This window comes from Podarcis raffonei, chromosome 5 (genome assembly GCF_027172205.1).
Source record: "Podarcis raffonei isolate rPodRaf1 chromosome 5, rPodRaf1.pri, whole genome shotgun sequence".
Classification (NCBI taxonomy): Eukaryota; Metazoa; Chordata; class Lepidosauria; order Squamata; family Lacertidae; genus Podarcis; species Podarcis raffonei.
This window is the reverse complement of record NC_070606.1, coordinates 27,635,798-27,659,437: the sequence shown is the minus strand read 5'-3', so window position 1 is coordinate 27,659,437 and position 23,640 is coordinate 27,635,798. Positions and strand designations below refer to the sequence as shown.

At 42.1% G+C, this 23,640-nt stretch overlaps 1 protein-coding gene across 8 annotated transcripts in view; it reads left to right on the top strand.

The window, feature by feature from the left end:
• Positions 1-23,640, top strand: part of SLC16A9 (solute carrier family 16 member 9) — a 54,313-nt gene that overhangs the window by 26,639 nt on the left and 4,034 nt on the right. Inside the window, exons 1-7 of one of the 8 annotated variants that reach the window (XM_053388328.1) lie at positions 9,883-10,356; positions 10,853-10,927; positions 11,647-11,728; positions 12,215-12,319; positions 15,995-16,057; positions 17,014-17,242; positions 23,475-23,618. In XM_053388328.1, the coding sequence (XP_053244303.1) occupies positions 17,047-17,242; positions 23,475-23,618 (340 nt within the window). In that variant the 5' untranslated portion in view covers positions 9,883-10,356; positions 10,853-10,927; positions 11,647-11,728; ... (1 more) ...; positions 15,995-16,057; positions 17,014-17,046. Of the gene's footprint in view, positions 1-9,882; positions 10,357-10,467; positions 10,928-11,646; positions 11,729-12,159; positions 12,320-15,754; positions 15,813-15,994; positions 16,058-17,013; positions 17,243-20,077; positions 20,146-23,474; positions 23,619-23,640 lie in introns of those variants that run through there. The other 7 variants (XM_053388330.1, XM_053388332.1, XM_053388329.1 and 4 more) reach the window with 7 other exon arrangements.

The following is a 23,640-nucleotide window of genomic DNA, read 5'->3' as shown; positions in this document are numbered from 1 at the left end:
ATATATAAGGGTCTGGTGACTTCTGTTTCAGTGTACAGTCACACCTCGGGTTGAATGTGCTTCAGGTTGAGCGTTTTCAAGTTACGCTCCGCAGCAACCCAGAAGTAACGGAGTGCGTTACATCCAGGTTTCGCCGTTCACGCATGCGCAGACGCTCAAAATGACATAATGCGCATGCGCGGAAGCGGCAAAATGCAACCCGCCCACACACAGACGCATCTTACATTCTATTCAGGATGTGAACGGGGCTCCAGAACGGATCCCATTTGCATCCCGAGGTACCACTGTATCTGAAGAAGTATGCATGCACACGAAAGCTCATACCAATAACTAACTTGGTTGGTCTCTCAGGTGCTACTGGAAGGATTTTTAAATTTTTATTTTTTTATTTTATTTTGTTTTGACTATGGCAGACCAACATGGCTACCTATCCATGAATAAAATACAGTTTACCTTAGCATATCTATTTATGTTCTGCTAATAAAAGAAAATGAAGTTAAAATGCCTTAGATATCTACTTTGTTCCCCTTACATTTAACTTGATAGATACTTTTATCTGGGAGCAATTTAGCTTAATATATTGAACTGCTAATGATTTCAAATTCTACCTGTACCCCGCCCTTTTTATTTGTCTAACTTACGGCTGCATTACGATCCAATTTCCTGCATAGATATAAATTCTGCAGAGTAAAATGCACACACCTTGCAAGTGCATTTTGTCACACATAGCAATGAACATGTGTCTATGTTACCGTATTTACTGATGGGTGGAAATTCCTGACTAGCAAGCACATTTCTGTAGATTGTACATCTGGAAAATGTATGGCATGAGCTCACTTTCGTTTAAGAGGGTATCAGTGTAAGGGGGGGGGACTATTTACAGGGTAAGTGCATTAAAGTGGTTCAGCAGTTTATGACTCCAGCTAAATTGCCCAAATATAGTCAGGATATGAAAAAGCTGTGTTTATCTGAAGAAATGTAAACGTAAGAACGCTCTATTTTAAACACTGTTGGATTGTAAGTAAACTTCTCAGAGAGTGGGAAATTGTCTTATTCCTAACTGAAGCCAGAGAGATACATTGTGTTGGGTTTTAGTTGACAGTCTGCCAGTTAGCAATTATGCTGTTGCTGGAGAAATGACATGTAACTTGGAAGGTTTCAAGTTGTGACAGTTGGCTGTAGAATTCGGGTTTTAAACGGTTCAGTGGACTTTAAAACACCAGACTGTTAAATATCAGAATTATTGTGTTGTTGTTTTTTGGTGGACATTCCATTCAAACTTATTATAGGCCAGCGAGGTTTCAGAATTCTAGAGGGAAACTGTTCTATTGCACTCGGTTTTGCTCAGACAAGCACCTACTCCAATCAGTTAATGAATCCACAAACTCAAAAGTTTGGCAGAAAGAGAAATCCAGTTGGCAATTTCTACTAGCCAATAAACATATTCGCCTGCCCATAGGGGTATCTGCACCCCAAAAAGTGTCAATCCACCCCCACCCCACCTGCCAAACATGACACATAAGTGGCTCATGTAAATGTAAACAAGCTTTAATAATGAACTGAGAAAAAACTGTAAGAGAATAACATAATGTCTGAGAGAAACTAAACATCTAGAGACAAGTCAGAGACAAGAAAACAAGAAGTGCCAGTTGGTCTCTCTCAACTGACATTCTTAATGGAACAAGCACTGAAGGGAAGGGCTGATTCCAGAGGGGTGGAAAACAACACACTGCACAAACCCCGCCCACCAGATACCAAGCACTCTATTATTCAAATTAGGCCCCAATGTTTTTCATACAGGGTTGTTGTTTAGTTGTTTAGTCGTGTCCGACTCTTTGTGACCCCATGGACCAGAGCACGCCAGGCACTTCTGTCTTCCACTGCCTCCCGCATACAGGAATACAGGGAGAACCCCTTAAATAGGCCTAGGTACCACAGTCTTTTGTCCCTACCATCTGAGTTCATTGATCTCTTACCTCAGGGCATGTCATCAGATAACCCTGCAATAATAATAATAATAATAATTTATTATTTATACCCCGCCCATCTGGCTGAGTTTCCCCAGCCACTCTGGGCGGCTCCCAATCAGTGTTAAAAACAGTACAGCGTTACATATTAAAAACTTCCCTGAACAGGGCTGCCTTAAGATGTCTTCTGAATGACAGGTAATTATTTATCTCTTTGACATCTGATGGGAGGGCGTTCCACAGGGCGGGCGCCACTACCGAGAAGGCCCTCTGTCTGGTTCCCTGTAGCCTCACTTCTCGCAATGAGGGAACCGTCAGAAGGCCCTCGGCGCTGGATCTCAGTGTCCGGGCTGAACGATGGGGGTGGAGACGCTCCTTCAGGTATACAGGACCAAGGCCGTTTAGGGCTTTAAAGGTCAGCACCAACACTTTGAATCGTGCTCGGAAACGTACTGGGAGCCAATGCAGATCTCTCAGAACCGGTGTTATGTGGTCCCGGCGGCCACTCCCAGTCACCAGTCTAGCTGCCGCATTCTGGATTAATTGCAGTTTCCGGGTCACCTTCAAAGGTAGCCCCACGTAGAGCGCGTTGCAGTAGTCCAAGCGTGAGATAACTAGAGCAAGTGACCCCCTACATAGACCAGACCTACATTGTGTGCTACTCATGAGGAGACCAGACCTAAATAGGCATAACAAATTAACTAAATCAGCATACTAGATTTGAGCTAAAGAGCTCCTTTTATTTTCCAATCTGCTGTGTCCATTTGTCCTCTCCCCTACTTTTACAAATCCTTACTAAAACCCCATATGTCAAATGTTAAGGTTCACATAATCCCCCACTTGCCTGGTTCTCTTGGTTCACGCTACAGGAATATAGGATTGGGGTTGATAGAGAAAAGCAGGCTCCTCTGATCTGAGTTGGCTGCTCTGATCTCAGTTATCATACATATTTTTGATGAAGAGCTGAAAGTTCTATTGTCAATCATTGACCAATGAAATATACTCAGAGTCGCAAAGTGATTTCATGCTCTTTATTCAGCTCATAGTGGTGAGGAGGAATGAATGAATGTCCCCTCAAAGTATCTGCTTTATATACATTATTTACACAATGGGCTGCACATGATTGGCTAATTCTGGAATTCTACTGTAAGCCAATCAGCTTGTGGATTCACTTCTATCTGGAGCATGATTGGGTGGTTCCTGCCAACCAATCATACTGCTGCCTTGTTCTAGGACCAATCAGACTGCTGCATTCTGAATCCTATTGTTCTAGGACCAATCAGACTGCTGCCTTTTGGATCCTATTGTTCTAGGACCAATCACACTGCTGCAGTTTGGATCCTATTCAACTCAGTACATAACAACCAAGAAAACTCAATATGTTCCTGGGTCTTGTACGCTGGAATATAAAATTACTTGTTTCTTCCTAATTGCTCTGGGCGCTCTGTATTTTTACACTCAATTTAATTAACACTCCCCTCTTCATTCTTTACCTTATCCTTCATCTTAACCCTTATCCTTCATCTTAACAAATAAACCCTGCAAACCACTTTTAGAAATTAGATTTTCACCCACACTGAATAAACAAAATGTGTCTTGTCTTGTTTCTTTTTTTACGAGTAGTATATTTTTTTAAAGTAAAAAATTGAAATCCAGAAAAAAGGCATAAAGTTTTAATAACACAAACCTACAATATCAAAATTAAAATGAGCATGTTTAGCCCCAGGAATTAAAAACAGCCTAATTTTTAAAAGCAATAAACTCTGGGCATATTTGCACTATGTTAAGCAGAAAGGAGTGGCACACTCCACAACCACAAACAACTTTTATTGTAATGTGGAAAGCCTATTTTCATTTACAGTGGTACCTCGGCTCTCAAACTTAATCCACTCCGGAAGCCCATTCGAAAACCAAAACATTCCAAAACCAAGGCATGCTTTCCCATAGAAAGTAATGCAAAACGGATTAATCCATTCCAGACTTTTAAAAATAACCCCTAAAACAGCAATTTAACATGAATTTTACTATCTAATGAGACCATTGATCCATAAAACGAAAGCAATAATCAATGTACTGTACTATAAAATAAACAAGACAGTATTGTAGATGATAATAATTAAAATTATTATTTTTTTCTTACTTGCACTGATGATGGTCATTGTTTGGATGGGGGGGGGGCTTTTATCCATTTCTGCAGTCACACAATCAATCAGTAGCTGAACTGGGTTCCACACAGCCACAAAAACTATTTAACCGAAAAAGCCTCAAAAACAAAAACGCAAAATAAAGAGCAAAAACAAAAGCGCCAAACTTAATCCATTCCAGAAGTCTGTTTGACTTCTGAAATGCTTGAAAAACAAGGCACAACTTCTGATTGGTGCAGGCGCCCCGGAAACAATAGGCGACAGCTGCATCGGATGTTCGGCTTCAAAAAAAACGTTCGAAAACCGGAACACTTACTTCCAGGTTTTCGCCGTTTGGGAACCAAGGTGTTTGAGTACCAAGGTACCACTGTACTATCTTATCTTACCTTCAAGCTGGCACACCGTTAAAAAAGGTTTAAAATCTAAAGCCATATAGTGTAAGGGAACACTGTCAAACAACCTCCAGTTAAAAGAGGGCCAGAGTTGTGTAGTGGACAGAGTATCTGCGTTGTTGTATAACGGAGACCTGTGTTCAAATCCCCAAACATTAAATTTAGTTGGTGACCTTGGACTAATCGCTCACTCTCAGCCTGAGCTGACTCACAGGAATAGTGCTGACTGAGAATAAAAGGGGGTGGGAGCTCTTTAGAGAAAGGGATTGTTTAAATAAAATAAAAATGAATGAAAATGTGTATTATACTCTAAGCTTGCTTTCTAGAATATGTGCCTTGCTTACAGAAGCGCAAGAGAGAGGTGGACCCTGCTCATAAGAGTTGATGATTCTGTTGTGGGTGGGAGGAGCTGGGGTAGACAGGAGTCCCATAGAAGAAGCCCTGATGAAACAAACATGTGAATTGCTGAAGTGTGGTTTTTGTTCCAAGCTGGATAAATTTGCTTGTGAATAAATAGATGGTCTAGTTAACAGTGGTCTCTCATGAGGCATTGCCTATAGGAGGCATTAGATCTGATTTCTCTTTGTCTCTGACTCTCTCTGGGAAGAGATTGCACTGCCAGTTTTCATTACCGCTGCTGAGTAACTTAACCCATTTCTAAATCCCACTGAAGTAAACATGCTATGTATTTTCATTTGAACCCTGCATTCGAGACTTAAAGTGTGCAGCTGTGTGTGATAGCGACTATTTTGTTTTTTGTAGAAGTGCCATTTACTGGGATTTTCATTTCATTAGCTTAAAAGCTAGAGAAGGGCTAGGGCAGGGGTAGGCAACCTAAGGCCCGGGGGCTGGATGTGGCCCAATCGCTTTCTAAATCCGGCCCACGGATGGTCCGGGAATCAAGTGTGTTTTTACATGAGAAGAATGTGTCCTTTTATTTAAAATGCACCTCTGGGTTATTTGTGGGGCCTGCCTGGTGTTTTTACATGAGTAGAATGTGTGCTTTTATTTAAAATGCACCTCTGGGTTATTTGTGGGACATAAGAATTTGTTCATTCCCCCCCCCCAAAAAAAATATATAGTCCGGCCCCCCATATGGTCTGAGGGATGGTGGACAGCTGAAAAAGGTTGCTGACCCCTGGGCTAGGTGCTACCTCCCAAACATTTGCTAGAGATAGGCAAATGGGCGGCACAATTCAGTTACCCTGATGTGGTGTTCAGACAAATGAATTTTGTTTTATTTTTTCCTCGTTTGACTTCTTGTACTCGGATTCATAAGACCAAGTACAAAATATATTCACTTTATGTCAAGCATGGATGACGCGTATCTGTATGTATCTTGGTGTGTGCAGTCTGTTGTCCCCCTTCCACCAAGCTTATACGAATACCTAACAAAAATGTTAAAAACCATTTTCAGTGCATGAATTTCATTTACTATAACAAGGCTTTTCCAAAAATGACTTAAGCTATCCCTTCACATTTCACCAATTTAGGGCACATCCACACTATACATTTAAAGCACATTCAATGTGTTGGTTGATGGAACCACTGTTTATTGGTGAAGCAGTGTTACATATCTTTGTTTGTTTGTAAAAGATGTATATATTTTTTTCTTTTGCGTAATTTTGCTATTTGTCTGTTTTGTTTTGTTTTCTTCTTTGATTTTTTCCTAAATGTTCTTTGTGTGTAGGTGTTGATTTTTAAACCTAAAAAGATTAATATTTTTAAAAAGCACATTCAATGCACATTTAAAGTACATGACAGCTTGCCCTAAAGAAGAATCCTAATACAGTGGTACCTCAGGTTACATATGCTTCAGGTTACATACGCTTCAGGTTACAGACTCCGCTAACCCAGAAATAGTGCTTCAGTTAAGAACTTTGCTTAAGGATGGGAACAGAAATCGTGCTCTGGCGGCATGGCAGCTGCAGGAGGCCCCATTAGCTAAAGTGGTGCTTCAGGTTAAGAACAGTTTCAGGTTAAGAACGGACCTCCAGAACAAATTAAGTACTTAACCTGAGGTACCACAGTAAACTGTAGTTTGTTAAGGATGGAAATGGTAGCTCTGTGAAGGGTGGCGGTAGAAGAGGAGAATGAAGACCCATGATAAAGTACGCAATTTCGAGAGAATCATTCAGTCTGTCCCCCCAGGTTCACTCTCTGCCCTCAGTCTTGGCTGCTCCATAGAATCATACAATTGTAGAGTTGGATGGAAGCTCAAGGGTCATCTAGTCCAACAGCCTGTAATCTCAGCTAAAGGATCCATGACAGGTGGCCATCCAGCCTCTGCTTAAAAACCTCCAAGGAAGGAGAGTCCACAACCTCCTGAGGGAGACCATTCCACTGTCAAACAGCTCTTACTGTCAGAAGTCCTCCCCCCCCCCATGTTTAGTTGGAATCTCCTTTCTTGTAACTTGAAGCCGTTGGTTTGAGTCTCCAGAGCAGGAGAAAACAAGCCTGTTCCACTTTCAGTTCAGCTGTTCAGGTGCCAGTCTGAGCCTTGAAAAGCACATAGAGCTGAGAGAGGAAGTGGGGGAAATTGCTGCTCCTTTCACTTCCTCCTGCAGCTCCATTTACTCTTCAAGCAGGGGGCAGGGGGGGGAGGTGATCACCCTTGCCACTCTATGACTCAGGGGACAGTGAGTGGGAAGTGAGATGCAAAAGATTAATGGGTACCAAGGGAGGTCCTCATGGAAACCATTGTGCCCACATTGATGACCTCTGAAGTATATCATGCTTTGTTCCAGGAGTACTAAAGTGTGCTTACTTTAACTACAAACATGGCATGATTCTGGCCAAGCCAAGCCTTTATAAGGCTAATTGGTTTCAGCATGTGATAACATTTTTTTAAAAAGTATACCCACCTTTCCTTATAAAAGGTAAACATGACTTGTATGCCAGAATCAAACAGTAATGCAACAGAGCAGCAGATCAAGAGATAACAGATAAGACCAGCAATAACACTTAATTAAAAATCCATGTTTTTAATTTTAAAACCCTCCCAATACACTGTTGTACTCAGGATGATAAGGTTAAGCCAATCCTTTCTAAACAGGAAGGTTTAAACACCATGACTAATGCTCTTCCTCACGAGTTTCAACACCTGGGTGAGCAACAGAAAAGGTCCTCTCCCTTTTTTCCATCAAACACAAGTTTGGAACTTAGTTGACTACCTTAATCTGCAGGCAGCCTCAGGTCATAAGAAGCATGTGCTTAAGGCTACAATCCTATACACACTTTTATTTTATTTTTTACAAGTAAACAGTGAACACTCTCAGGATCGTTAACAATAAAATTTAAACCCATAAAGATTAAACAAGCCAAACAGAATAAAACAACAGCAGTGTAAATCTAACTAAACAAAACCAACTGCAGCAAAGCATTAATACAGTAAATTGAAAGCCTTATGATTAATATGCCTGATGAAATAAAGATGTGCTGACCTGGTGCCAGGTGAGTCTTATCAGTGGGAAGGGAGGAACAACATCCCAGGAGGAGTGTTTCCACTTGGCTGCCTCTGGAAGCCTAGCAAGTTGCTGCAGGAGAGGGACTCTGAGCAACATCACGAGGCAGAGGGGTTTCCAGGACCAAGGTAAAACTGACAAAGCTCCCTTGCTATTGTTACTATTGCCAGGAGGTATAATCTGGTTGATGCGATCATGTTATATTTATAGTACTGAAATGCTGTCTTTGTGTATGGTTGCTATTATGTTGCACTGTAATGAAATTGGTTGATGTGGGAACGTGTTTTAGTTGGCTTGCAAGGAGCCAACCACCTTTTGCAGAGAGACATGTGGAGGTGAAGGGCTGCTTTTGTGGTATGAACACGTGGGGGCCCTGCATTGTTATGTCATCTCAAGCAGCAGCAGGGGCCCCTCCAAGGTTAAGGTTGTGTTTTGTGCTCAAGGGCACAGCCCAGGCCCTTCCCCAAGAGCACTCCTTCCTCTTGTCCACAAAGGCAAAATTCCCCGGGGCGCACACACTAATGAAATGTGGTGCACTCCCATTGCTGCCTTGAGAAGTGGTGCGTGCACAACATTAGTCACAATCCATGTCTACCCCGTATCTACTCTTTTGTTCCTTATGAAATACTGTGTCCCCCAAAACAACTTTGATCCAAATTGAGAAACAGAATGACCTAGCAGCACTTTAAGCTAATGTGTACATAGCAATAAATGCAAGCTTAAATGTTAGGAAACCTGGTCTTTACTGCCCTAATCGCCCACTTCAGTAACTATCTTAGAAAATGATGTGAACAGAAAAGTGTCTGGGAAATTCCCTCATATCCAGGCTTTTGTATGTTCCTGGTATTAGAAGGAATGGTAAGAGGGAAAGGACCTAACCCTGCTTTGCTTAAATATGGAGGAAGGAAATAGTTATCTTGCTTTTATCTATTTTAGGGGTTCTTATATACTATGTGTGATCCTTTAATCCTTTGCCAAGTCCTCTTATTTCCTGGTGTACGAACAATGGAGTGATCCAGGGTGTGTAGCTCATCCAACGAACTTTTATTGCCCCACTTTTAACAATACACAAAGTTAACAGGGAGATTTCGTTGGAATGCAAGAGACTTGAGAAGCACCTCTATGGCCGCTTTCTGCATGCGAGAAGCAGAAAGGTATAGGTTTGAGTCTGGGATGCGAGATTAGGCACCTTTAGGAAGCTTGGAGTGAAGTGTGTGCACGGTGTCAAACGTAGAACATAAAAGCAAGCGTATAGAAATGCTGCAATGTCTTGCCTTGACAATTGTTTTTGCAAAGCCAGCACTCTTCAGCTGCTATACCTCCATTGTGTCAGAGAAAGCTGCTCCCAGATTAAAGGACAAAGCAGATAACTCTCTTTGTGTGTGTTTTAAACCAAGGCAACTCACTCTGCTCCACCTAGCATTAGAAGCATCAGCATAAAGAGATTCACCCCAAACTTGACCCGCGCAAAAGAAAGCCAACCGAAGAAAAATCAAGCCTGTCGTTACCAAGGTGTGTGCAAGGCTTTGAGGTGGAGACGTGCGCCGAAGTTTTTGGAGGTGTTTAAGAAAACGCATAACCTTTTTTCCCCCGACGGGGAGTTTTTAAAAAGTGACTTTTTCGGTTCGGGTCTCCGCCCGTGAACGCTTGAAAAGGCACTGGCTGCTGCCTATGTCTGTGTGTGTTAGCTTCACCCCTCGCTGACCCCGCGGCGCGCGACGGAGAAGCCGCGGGGGACGCAGGGAGGGAGGTGGGCGAGGGGGCTTCCCGCCGCCACCACCACCTCCTCCCGGGGGCAGGAAGACCGCCGACTTCGGCACCCAGCAGCAGCCTCCGCTTTGACGGCGGCATTTCCCGCCTCGCTGCCTCGAAAAGGCGCCGCCTGCTGCCCATCCCCGCCCCTCTCTCTTCTTGCAGGGTCAGCCAGCCAGAGGTTTATGGGGACAGACGGAGGCGCCTCAGCCGCCTTCTCTCTCTCTCTCTCTCCGGCGGCGGCTGCAGCCCGAGCCTCTGCAGCGCCGCCTTTTTCCTCAGCAGAAAGGAAAACACACACAACACGCACACGCCCCACACGCTCGCTTAGTTGCAACCGGTTTGTACCGGCCGCCGGCTCTGGCTGCCTCCACACGGCAGCGCCTCCCCGCCTCCCCGCCGGAGGATGAAAGGAGCCCCGGAGGGCGGCGGGGGAGAAAGAGAGCTCGGCGCTGGAAGGCGGCCCGCGCGCCCACCGGCCGGCCGGCTAGCTGCCTCCCCCTCTCCCTCCAGCAGCCTCTCTCGGCCTGAGGGCGCAAATAAATAGAGGGCCGCCCCCCGCCCTGGGGGTGGGTGGGATCCCTGTCGCCGCAGAGCGAGCCTTCCTTGCTTGCCACCCCCCCCGGGACGGCGGCAGGTAAATAGAGGGGTGGGTGGGGCGACAGAGGGAGAGCCCCGTGGGAATATTTGGGGGGCTGGGGGTGGTTGGGGGGTTGCTGTGTCACACTGGGGGCTGGGGCGGGAGGGGCAGAAACTTTAGCAGCAGCAGGGAGGTGGGGGGAATTAAAATATTAAAAAAAGACTGCCTGGACTAGGGATGTGGTGCAAAGGGGAGCCGGCCTGGAGACTGCAGCAGTGTCGTGGGCTGCAGACGCGGGGAGGTTTCTGCAAGCCCTGATTGAGCCGCTTGCTGTGCTTTTTAAGCGAGCAAGTCGACCCCCGCCCCAAAACAACGAGCAAGCGCAGGTCGCCGCCAAGAGAGCACATAGCTTTTGCTCAGGTTGCTTCTGCAGGTTGCAGATCTTCTCCCCGTGCACTCTCCCCGCTCCCTACCCTTGGACGTAGTGGGATTTGCTGCTGAGCAAGCATGCGATTGGACTATGATGTTAATTAACTTCTTCTCTTTTTTGCAGTAATGCTATGGCAGGGCAGCGAAAGCTTCATTTCCTGGTTGTCTGCACCGGGGGATTCTAGCCAGCTTTCGTGAGGTTAACTTGCTGATATTTGTCCTTTCTTAGGCTTCTCTCTCTCTCTCTCTCTCTCTCTCTCTCTCTCTCTCTCTCCCTCCCCCCCCCCACTGTACGGAGCTTAATACTAAAAACTCATGCAGGCTGTTTCAGCTTGTTATCCCGCAAACCTCCCATGTGCGTTGATGGCCATTGTATAAACAAGCAGGAATAGAAGATGCTGGGCTCTTAAAATTCCTCAAGTTCCGGTTAGAACTGTATGTTGTGGACAATCAGCGCACTATTCCCAAGTTAATTTTGCCCCTGCACACTGTACCCACTGTCATCTGGAAGAAGCATGCTTGTTTTATGTTATGTGAACGCAAGGTGTTTCCTGTGGTTAATGAGCTACAACTGTCAAAGGTGGTTGTCCCACCAGTGACACATAAGGGAAAAAGCTGCATATGTTCTGGGAGAAGGAAATGTTAACACTGTTAAATAGGCTACTTTTGGAGTTTGGGTCTCAGGCTGGTGCTAAGGAGTCCTATTGATGGTTTAAGCAACTTTAAATATAATTTCGATAGAACACTTAATACATTACTGCCACGTTATCTTATTTGCCCTTGCAAGACTCTTGCTCTTTTCACTGATGGAAGACCTAAGAGGTAGTTCCCCTTCAGTCATCTGCTGAGTGCCAGGATTTGAATCCAGAGTGCAGAGTCCAAATTTCTTTCCAATAAATTCCTTTTCTTTGGTCATAGTTCCAAGATAAACTGCAAGCTCATCCCTTAAACGAGAACGTCAAAGTGCCTTAAGGACAACAAGGTGTTCCTTTATTTAAAGGTACTTTAATTTCCACATAGGTTTATCGTGTCCCCTCTTTTTAAAATTTCATTCTGGAAACTTAATTAAGTGTATTGTTAACATTCAAGCATGAGGATATCACTGTGTTTAAGCCTATCCTCAGCTTGCCTCAAGATACCCTGAGAGTTAAAGGGTATAAATGTGTTGAGGCTGAAGTGCATGTTGTCTTATGACAGCCTGGAGTTCAGTGTGTGTCTCTGGAAGTTAAGATTATTTTGAAGCTTCATTTTATAAAGCCAGTTGTATGTCTGAGGAGGTTTTTCTACTTCACAACTTAGTGTTAAAATACTAGAACTGGTTCCCCCCCTATTAAAAATAACCCCCTCCCATGTTTCTTATTGGTTTGCCCCCTGATGGCACTCCAGTATTCTTGAAGGCCGTAGGATGATTTCGGTTTTTGTTGTTGTCAGCTGTGGACTAAGTAAGGAGACAGTCTTCCTGTTTTTGTTGTTTTTTTGTTGTCAGTTGTGGATTAAGTAAGAAGGAAGGATTGGAAACATCAGGAAGCAGATATGCCAGATACTTAAGGCTGCATTGCTAAAGTTAGCTGACTTGCTGTGACCGCTTCTGGTAAGTTAAAGCCTTTTCTTTAATTATCCTTGCATTTTCCACATTTTCCTCTGCTTGTGTGCCACCCTTTCTCCAAGATGCTCAGGGTAGGATATGCAGGATTATCTAATTTTATCCTCCCAACAACGCGCGCTCTCTCTCTCTCTCTCTGTGTGTGTGTGTGTGTGTGTGTGTGTGAGAGAGAGAGAGGGATGGATGGATGGGTGGATATCCAGTGAGTTTCATGACCAAGTGTATCTTTGAACCCAGTTCTCATGTGTACTTGACTAAAACTCTATCCTATAACAAGGCAGAAATTCAGCTACAACCAACTAGTGGTTCGCAGAATTCTTACAAAGAATGTTGGACTATGTGAACCTTGGGTCTCCTCCAACAAAACACTTCTTACGTTAAGCAAGAATGCATGCTCAGGATCACTTAGTGCAGATTAGTTGTGCTTTAACTGTTCAGAGGTCTTGATTATTCAGTTCTGCTGTGCAAATTGAAAGCACTTTAGTGGGCCATGGGGAATCTACTTTTAAAACCAAACAGTAGACCAAGCAACACTATAGTTGGTAACTCCTGCACAATATTATATTGGTTGTCATTGTCTTTTTTCAGTCTGTGTGCATGGTGAGCTGCATAGCGTTGCCTTGATCTGACTTCTAGATAAGTGCCGAAACATGTTAAAATAAGACTGCTTCCCTCAGTTAACCATTGTTACCTAAACAAACACAACTAAATCAATGCAAACATTTAGTGGTTATTTTCTAAAAGTATTTTCAGCTGTTTAATGTCAGGTGTCATGAAAGCTCAGTACAACTTCCCCTCAGTCTTATTAGTGCAATTCCATGTAGCATTGCATTCTTTCTATGCTACTGTTTATCAATTTGACAGGTTTTTTTTGGGGGGGGGGAAAGACACTTGGCAAAAAGTTATTGTGAGTGAACAGAAATGTCTGAAAACAGGAACAATAATTCTTGTGCTTTGCTTCTCTGCACAAAGTGTTGAAGTGGAAATAATTAGTTTCTGTTTAACCAAGAGCGTGATAGGATTGTAGGCTATTGAGAACAGTGCTTTCTAGAGTGTTGGGCAAGAGATGTTAAATTTGTTAACCACAAACGGAAAACAGATTTTATCTGGAAACCAGGTAACGTAAAGGAAGTTCACTTATTAGTGATCTCTGAGAATGTGTATTGTTTGTCATAAGCAGCTCTGAAGTGGTTTGGGGATACTGTGAGGTAATAAATAGTTTAGATCTGTGTATCATCTAAGAGGAAGTTTGCCGTATGGGTAAGTAGGAGAACAACCCTATAAAACCCTGCATCCCTTCTTTAAAATAAGAACCCAGTTGCATGCACTTACTGAAATGGAGACGAGACTCTGAAAGGAGCCGACATGGATTGTGGCATGTAAGATTACAACTTTCAGATGTTAGACTTTGTAACTAAGATGTCAGCTGGCAGCTTGATTCAAGAAGCCATTGGAAATGCTTCTTGCTATTTAGCAATCCAGTGATGTGCTTTTTATTTATTTAAACAGTAAGCTCATTTCCTCCTCCTGGTTATATTTTTCTTCTATGACAGTTCAGAAGCCATGAAATGTGAATTGGGAATACATTTTTATTTTATGAAATATAGCCTTTGGTAGGTAGACAAGGGCCCTAATCCAGTGAGTGTGAATGTTTTAAGTTGCACTGAAACTAATGGCACAAGTTAGTCACAGCTATCTGGTATCCAACACTTTCACTGGGACTTACCTGAGTAAGTTCCTTTAATCATTAGGACTTACTTCCTGAGGGGATAGGTAGAATCAAGTTGCATGCCAAAACCTAACTTTAGTAGAAACAGGGCCAAGTGTAGAGGAGTTAAATATTTTGTTTACAGCTTTCTGATTACCAAAGAAATAAGACAACTGAATGAAAGCTTTAAAAGAGAACAGAGAAATCCATGGAAATTGATGGATATGACTAATGTGAGTCCATTAATTTCAGTGTGCCTACTGTGACTAGAAATTGACTGGATGCAACCCTATTTTTTCAGTAGCAATGGTTAGAAATATTGAATGGTCAGCAATTGCGAAGGCAATAATGCTATGAGTAAAACGCCACCAATGGCTAACATAAAATTTTCAAATGTTATAATATTAACTTTTGGTCATTTGTATTTTAGTAACCATGAACTCTTGTACACTTCTCAAGTCTGGTATGAGGTTCTTTTGATCCTTAGCCTTCTACCCTCTTAGCCCCACTGCATACCAGTACAAATGTAAACATTGGTGCAGATCATGGCACCTCACACCTGTGGTCTCTTGAACTACTGCAATGTGCTCTATGTGGGGCTACCTTTGAAGGTGACCTGGAAACTACAACTAATCCATAATGCGGCAGCTAGACTGGTGACTGGGAGCGGCCGCTGAGACCACATAACACCAGTCTTGAAAGACCTACATTGGCTCCCAGTACATTTCCAAGCACAATTCAAAGTGTTGGTGCTGACATTTAAAGCCCTAAATGGCCTCTGTCCAGTATACCTGAAAGAGCGTCTCCACCCCCATTGTTCTACCCGGACACTGAGGTCCAGTGCTGAGGGCCTTCTGGCGGTTCCCTCGCTGCGAGAAGCCAAGTTACAGGGAACTAGGTGGAGGGCCTTCTCGGTAGTGGCACCCGCCCTGTGGAACACCCTCCCACCAGATGTCAAGGAGAACAATAGCTACCAGACTTTTAGAAGACATCTGAAGACAGCCCTGTTTAGGGAAGCTTTTTATGTTTGGACTACTGTATTTTAATATTTTGTTGGAAGCCACCCAGAGTGGCTGGGGAAACCCAGCCAGATGGGCAGGGTATAAATAATAAATTATTTATTATTTATTATGTAGGTTGGCAGACCTCTAGCAACTTTTTGTGGGGATGCCTCTTGCCCCCAACCCCATGCATCAAGCTGTTTTTGGATGGGATATTTGTTTTTTTGGGGAGCTGCTATATTTGCTTATTTATTTTGTTTGCAAAGAGAAGTGTATAAAAACAACCTCTACTTCTCATAAAATAGCTAGGATAGTATGGTGGCTAAAAGTGTGATCTGGGAAGATCCAGTCTTGCCTCTTATAGCTACAGACTAACTTGAAAGGCTTCAGGCAACTCACTGTTTCCTCAGTCTCAGCAACCCAGACTGCAATATGGGGTTATACTGGCCTATTTTACAATTGGAAGGGTTCCTGAGATAAGTGTACATGAAGTGAACATGTGGGATCCATTACATAAATGTTGTTTGTTGGGCATAATTATGTAATATTCAGTTCCAAACATTGGGTTTAAAGGTCAATATCTATCTTATCTATAGGGGGGTAAAATGATTATACATTAAGGACAAGTCATTGCCAGGCAATAAATAAAATCAACCATCACCTTAGAGTTCTGTAAATCATTATAAAATATTGCAAGTTTCAAAGCTTACTTGCATTGACCTCCTTTATACTTTCCTTCGGTCCAAGGCTGCTGTCAAGAGCTTGAGTGATGGTAGGAGTTGGGTCATGATTTTTCTTTCTGTCTGCTTGTTCCAGAGAATAGGATCTTTTGAAATTGGTATGAAAGTGTATAAAAATCAACCTCATACCAGAATTTCCTATTTCCATGTTCATTTCCGCCACTTGGTACAGTAAGAGTTGCTTTGGTTACATGTACCTGATATTTCTCTGCAGGTTGAATTGCCAAATACACAAAAACAGCATGTTCTAGAAGACTGAATGACAAGATTCTATTCTGTAAGTAATATACTTTCCCCTTTTAATAAGTACTTTGCAACTTTGTAATATTTATACAGAAGGCCTTCCTTCCTTCCTTCCCTCCTTCCTTCCTTCCTGGATTTTCTTTTAACTTGAAATTCATGATGCAATTGATATTTCTATGTCCTTCCCATTATAATTCTGACTATCCTTTCTTTTACAAAAAAATAATCATTATTTGTAATACTTATTTGCATCCTCATGCTTTTTGACATTTGGATATACTGTATTCAGTTTCTGTAGAAACGAAGATTTAGCTAAATCCTCTGGCTTGGGAACCAAAACCTCTGATTGTTTTCTGGTTAATTACTTTATATTACACAACATGACTTCAACTATCTTTGGGAATTCAGATTGTGCTCACATGAGGCTCCCGTGTCGTCCTATACATGGTACATAGTCTCAGAATAGTCAACCCTATCCGGCTATTGTGGCATCCTTATGCCTTCAAAGCAAGCAAACGTGTTCCTTTCTGCCTCCTTGCAAAACAAACATTTCTCCAAACTTTGTTTCCACAATGTGAGGCCAGCAGCAAGTTGCAAGTGCTCTTAATAGGAGCTTCTGACCAGCCATGATGTTGAGGTCAGTTGTTAAAACACCATAGACAAATATTTCATTCAATGAAGCTGAACTGGCTCCCAGGTCATTGTTATATCAATTCTAATACCATAGTACCCAGTCCTAGGCAATCTGAACACCACCTGTTAGCAGGATGAGACTTCCAGGTTTTTTAAGACACTTGGGGAATGTTGCAAACTTTCAGATCTTTGTATGTTTACAATGAGCTCTTCATGGGGTTTAGGCAACTGGGTAAACTAAGAGCCAGTTCACATAGTATGTATTTCCCAGTGGAAGAATCTGTCTCCAATTCCCTTGGTGCTCTGTGTTCCTTCTTATCAACTCTGTTTTCTATTTCTTTGCATTCTTTTATATAGAGCTGCTTCTGACCCTTGAATTTATCCTGGAAAATGGTGTTCCAGAAGTCACCAGATGGTGGATGGGGCTGGATGATTGTACTGGTGTCCTTCTTTACCCAGTTCTTGTGCTATGGATCTCCATTAGCTGTTGGAGTTCTCTATCTAGAATGGCTGGATCTATTTGGAGAAGGAAAAGGAAAGACTGCATGGGTTGGCTCCCTTGCAAGTGGAGTTGGACTACTTGCAAGTAAGTCTTTTAGATAAAGCATATGATTTAAAATGAAGTGTTTACTTATTAAATGCTTTTAAAATGCATATACGTTATCTTTAAATTTCTGGCCTGAAAGAAATGAATTCTTTTAAGAATAGTTCCTTGCATATATTAGAATAAGAATATAAAGAAAGAAAATGTCATTTGACTGTCGTCAAGTTGAAAACATGCAACTTTTGAGAAATTGCAAATAACTAAAGTAAATTGGTATGATGGCTTGGAGTAAGGATTGACCTCTAATGAAAATTAGGTAAACATATTCTCTTTCCTGATAACATGCTCTGGATTGTGTGGTTTTACCCAGAAGCTAGTCCCCAGCACTGAATTCAATTGAATTTATTCATAGTAATTGTTCTTAAGATTGCAAGCTTAGCAGACAGTAGGAAAGCCAATGTAGATGTTGCTGAAGCCAGCTTGTGTGAGCAGTGTAATAATATTTGACGTAGGAAGATGGAAGATTGCAGCAGCTATTTTCAGGGCTAGAAAACCTGAAATATGCAATTTTTCAAATAATAGAAATAGCTACTGCAGTCTTATACACTTATCTGCTTCAGGTGTTAGTTGAAACATGAAACAAGAAATAGAAAACCTTCAGAAGTGAAACATCTGCACCAGCTTTTAATGCAAATAGAAAGTCCAGTTTTGTAAGCTCACCACAACCCAAAGGAGCTATGTTTATTTTGGAAATAGTTCAAATGGTGGGTGCCATCCAGAGAATGTTGGGCATATGTCTGATCTTTTGAAATGATTTTTCAGTGTTTGCGGTATTTTTAAATACTGCACAATTCAGTGGAGGGACAAGGTTCTGTGAAAAGTGAAAATTTATTACCCTGGTCACTGAAAAGTTCAGTAAGGAAGCAGACACTGTTTTCAACCTGCAGAGCTTTCTCTTGATTTTTTTTAAGCAAAAAACTTGAATTTGTAATATGATAATTGTAGGCTGTAAGCTGGACTCTAATCCTTTGAGCTCTCAAAGTCATGCTGTGAAACTAATTTTCTTAAATATAAGAAGTTGATGAACCAGCTTTTATACAATTCCACATGATATCTTCGCACATAACAGTGAGTGTTGTAATTTAGAAAGACCCACTATTTATTGGGCATCTCAATTTAAACTGTGGCTTCCAGTTGTAGTTCTGAGGCAAGCTGCTTGCCTTACACAGGCAGAGCTTTCCAAACTGTGTGTTGCGGCACGTTAGTGTGCCGACTGCAGTGTGTAGCGCAAATCTCCCCACATTCCTCCCAGGTCTGGAAGGGGGTTAGTTTAACCTCCAGTTTGCTAGTAAAACTGAATTACAAAATGATTCATGTCTAAAAAGTGGGTCACCAACATGAAAGTTTGGAAAACTCTGGTGTAAAGTGTTGATTTGGATGTCGTGGCAAGATGAATAAAATATGTACCTTCTGCAAACCACACAGGCTTTAAAAACTGTTCTTGGTCCTTATAGTAGACTGGGGCAGCATGGCTGGCAGGGACCAAATTTGTTGCAGAAAGTCCCACACAACCATATCCCTCTCTTCTCCAGTACAATCTCCAGTTTAATACTGGGATTTAGTGTTTGCCTTTATATCCTGTCTTTCCTATTAAGAGCTCAAGGTGGTACATGGAGTTCTGTCCTCTCCTCTTTCATCCTCACTACAGCTCTGCAAGGTAGATGAGAAAGAGTAACTGGCCTAAGGACTCCATGGCTAAATGAGGCTTTGAAACTATGTCTCCCCAGTCCTAGCCTGGTACTCTGTATCACCAACACCACATCACTCTGCCTCTCAGGGATTCAACCTAAGACAGGATTTTGCCCATAAAATATGATTTTAAAGATTATTTTTTTATGTGGTGATGAAGTTTGGATCAAAATATTTATCACCAGTGCTTATGAAGAAAAACACATTGCCCTTGAAAAGTGATTTGCTGGATTTCAAGGAGTGGGTCATAAGGACATCATATTTAAGCTTTAGAAATGGCATTGCCAGCTGCAGGAGGGAAGGCTATCCTGTTTCCCTCTCCATGGCAACCAAGGCTCTTTGGAGGTGCCTCATCAACCAAAGCAAGGAAGATGTATGGCAAAACATCCAGCCTAATTTCCCAAGCCGTAAACTCTCGTAAGCCCCCTGCTAGTGAAAAAAAAAATCCCACTTGATTTCTTTTCTTACAGTACAGTGAGTTTTAGGCAGGTGTCAGCAACCTTTTTCAGCCGTGGGCCGGTCCACCGTCCCTCAGACCATGTGGTGGGCCAGACTATATTTTGAAAAAATAATAATAAATGAATTCTATGCCCCACAAATAACCCAGAGATGCATTTTAAATAAAAGGACACATTCTACTCATGTAAGAACACGCTGATTCCTGTCCATGGGCCAAATTTAGAAGGTAATTGGGCCGTATCCGGTCCCTGGTTGCCTACCCCTGGTTTTAGGTAATTCTTAGTGAAATAGAGCCTCATTTATTGAATGCTCCCTGTGCTCTTCTAAATGTTAGGTGTGCAAGGGATAACTAATTTGGATAACCAAGAGCTGGTTACTGAGATTTCTTCTTTTTTTGTCATTATAGCTGTAGACAATAAATGTATTGGTTTTGTGTAAATGAACATTTATTATTTTAAATATTATGGGGTGAAAACCTTCATATTTTTGCAAGTCCTCTCATGAATATTTTTTCCCATTGATTTAAATGGTACCAAAGTGTGCCTAATTTAGTTTGGATCCAGCCCATTGTGTTTATTTTTTAAAAGCAAATGCAGTTTTTCTCTCTTCCTTGGCCTATGTGCTGTGTTATCACTGTTTATATACCTATAATTATTATCTATATTTTAGATGTAATGCTCATGAACATTCAAGTGAAAGCATGAAGCTTTTGCCCTTGAATTCTGACATCTACATTGGTGAGATCTAAATCTACCATCAATTTCTCCTGTACCTTTAGGGCTTGGTGGCAAATAGTTTTACGGAGTATTATTGGAAGAAATACCAAGAAAAAAGTTTTTACCATTAACCATGGCTTTAATGCCTCCCTAAATATCTGGAAATTCAACACTTTAGCTGTGTGTCTGCTGCCAAAAATGGAGCCCCGTGTTTGGCTCTCATTTCATAAAACTAAACAAAATTTATACCTATGTCCTCAAATTTCCCCATGCCTTCTGCCAGCAGCCACCAATAAGGGAACAGGGAAGGGAACATAATGACATGGAAATGTCTACCAGACATTGCAGAGGCAGAGGACAGCTGCTGCTAAACCACAGAGCTTCCATCATTGGCAGCAGCTTCTAGTTTAGCATAACTTCTACTTCGGTCCTTAAAAGTGCATATTATCTTGGTTACTATGCCCCATTTCCCCAAGCAAACTAGAAGAGCATATAGCTAGAGATGGCTTACAGTTCCCCTCCATTTGCCAGAATATTGAAGATGCTATGGCAGAGTCAACAGCTGCTAGCATTCTGGTGGTTGCAGCACTATGGAAAGCTCCAAGTGAGCAGCTGTGCTCTGGCAAAAACTGGAGGTGGAGTGGGGTCTTTTGAGTCCATCTGTCCCATTCATCCAGCCCATGGTTCTGCTCTCCTGCTGGAAGAATGCATGTTTTTAAAGGGCCAATTCCCTGTCCAGAAGGAGTGCTTCCTTCTGCATTGACTCCCCAGGTAAAGCGGGCTTATGGGGAAGATGTCTACAAGCATCCTGGTTCAGGTTCTGCAGCCTCCTGACCACCAGGCTCAGGCTTAGCCTGTGAACCCTGGTCTCGTGTTAGAGATTCATCAGGCTCATCCCCCCTCTGACCAGAGCTTGAGTGCAGGACGGTAAAGCACTTGTACATTTTGTCATCTGCATGCACTTCTGTAGGTCCAGGCTTAGGTTTCCTGCCTATGACTGCATGCACTGCCAGGTCAGACATGCTTACCATGCTAAGAATGCTCTTTGATACCTTGTCTATTTCTTACTAAATAACTTGCACTAATACAATCCCATTGCTGGTATGTGGTTGCAGTTTGCAACTAACTCACTCATTGTTGTAACAATGTAGCACACCACTTAATTCATGACAGCTCATTAAGATATAGTGGCAAATTAGTCTATTCTGAAGTCTTCCATAGTACTCCCATTTTTGTGACATGCTATAAAATTTGCTGTGTAAGTAGACCACTTTAGAGTTAAGCCTTTTTTAAACCAGCTCAGCGAAAAAACTTAATACATTATGCCAGCCTCTTAGCAAGAAATAACTGTTTTCCTGCACATTGCCTGGCACACTGGTAGTTTCTATTGATAGTTTCTACATTTAGTTTCTTTAAGGGTCCCTATCAGCTTCATTTGAATGAAGAGTTGTGGAAGACTACAGAATCCTGACTTGGAAGCAGGGACCTGTTGTCTTGTACAGTTCCTTGCTGCATCAGTACAACTCTTCTGTTAATACTCTGTTAATATTATCTTCTATTTAAAAGAATTTCTAAAAAGAATTTCCAAAAAAGTTGAAGATTTTTTGGGGAAGGTGTTTATCTGCCTGGCTATTGTGAGAATAGAGTGCTGGACTAGATGGGTTTTAGACCTGATTCAGCAGAGCTCTTCTTAGGTTCTTGAGTGATGCTCAAGGTTTACTGAAATAGCAGAAGAATGTCGTAATGATAGAGAGGTTTAGTTTCTGGATTTCTTGTGATACGCCATTTTACCTTTGCCATTAGATCAAACATCCACTGGGGTAAGCACTGCCAGCATAGAACTGTGCATCTATTTTGCTTACTTGGTCAAGCGAAATCATTAAGAACAACTTTCTTTCCAGTTGAAATCCTAGCCATGCTTGCTTAGAAGCAATTTGATGGAAATATTTATGCTTATGTTTCCTGCCCCCCTTTTAAGATTACAGTGTTTTGTCTCATCAGTTATGTATGCCGCTGATCAAATATCATGTCTGCTTCCAAGTCCCTACTTTGAGTCTAGGAGTGTAGGAAGTTGCCTTATAAGTCAGAACAATTGGTCCATCTAGTGTCTACACTTGACTGACAGCAGCTGTGCATGGCTCTAGGCAGGTGGCTTTGCTAGCCCTAACTTAAGATGCTAGGGATTGAATCTAGGATCTTGGGACCTTTTGCATGTAAAATATGTGTTCTACAATATCTGGCAAACATCTGGAAAGATTTGTAGGGAAAAATACTGTAGGAAGCTTGCAGGCAATATGTATTTTTGTGTCTGCACCTGTTAGTGCTGTTGTATATTCTATATTTTGATTATGTTCTTTTGGGGTTAAACAACTATTTTATGCCTCTGAAATGTGAGCTTTGAGGGCTCTTTTAGTAGCCAACCCAGAAGCAGGAGAAGTAATAAAGGACATTGTTGCTAGATAAAACGGATTTGGCTGCAACACACCTTAGAGAGTGGCACAGTGGGAGCTTGTCTCACATAAAGCTGCTCCCCTGTAAAACTAGTTGCATACAAAGTTAACAGTTCTTGATCAAACATATTTTCAGGATGGGTGTCCTGACTGGAGAGAGGGGGTTACCTAGTGAAACCTCAGGATTTCAGGCAGGACTCGGGTAGCAACCCCTTATCCTGCACAAGGTCACAAGGCCGGGGGAAAGAGGTTCGGTTTTTCAGAAATCCCCTTGCATAATTTGCACTGTGAATGCTTTGGGGACAGTAATGCATTTCTGCCTGTTTTTAAGTTTAACATGTTAAGTGTGTAAATATATGTGTAAGCCCTCATGATCCATACAGAGGAGATTGAAGTCCAAAGGATATAGGTAAAATATATTCTTAAAGACTAAATTTGTGCTTTTTCAAGTGTAGCTGTACAATACTCTTTGTTATAAAACTGCTTAATTTGTCACCAAGCTCGAGGAAATCCAGCAACGGGTATACTAGGTGGGAGCACTAACCGTGGCACACTGTAGATGGACGGGAGGGGCAAGGACCACAGAATTATTTCAAACTCTAGTTGGGCAGAGATCATGTGGGGAAGCAGATGTTGGTGAAAGAGTAGGTAGCCTCATTGACTCTTGGAGCCATAACTGGACCACCATTTCCTGGTTCAGCCAAGACATAAACAACTGATTGGAAACAGAGAGGTGATCTCAGTTCCCCATGCGTCATGGATCTTTTAAAAATAGATGCCTTCTTTCATATTGAGAGCAATTCTGCTAAGGGGAGAAATCTCTTTAGCGCTTGCTTATGGAACATTCTTTTCTTTTCTGTTCTTTCCTTTTCACAATTCACTCCTCTTGTTCTTAACTAGGTCCTATTTGCAGTTCATGTGTATCTGCTTTTGGAGCAAGACCTGTAACAATCTTCAGTGGCTTTATGGTTGCTGGGGGTTTGATGATGAGCAGCATTGCACCCAATATCTACTTCCTGTTTTTTTCCTATGGAATTGTTGTTGGTAAGAATCACGAGAGATTATT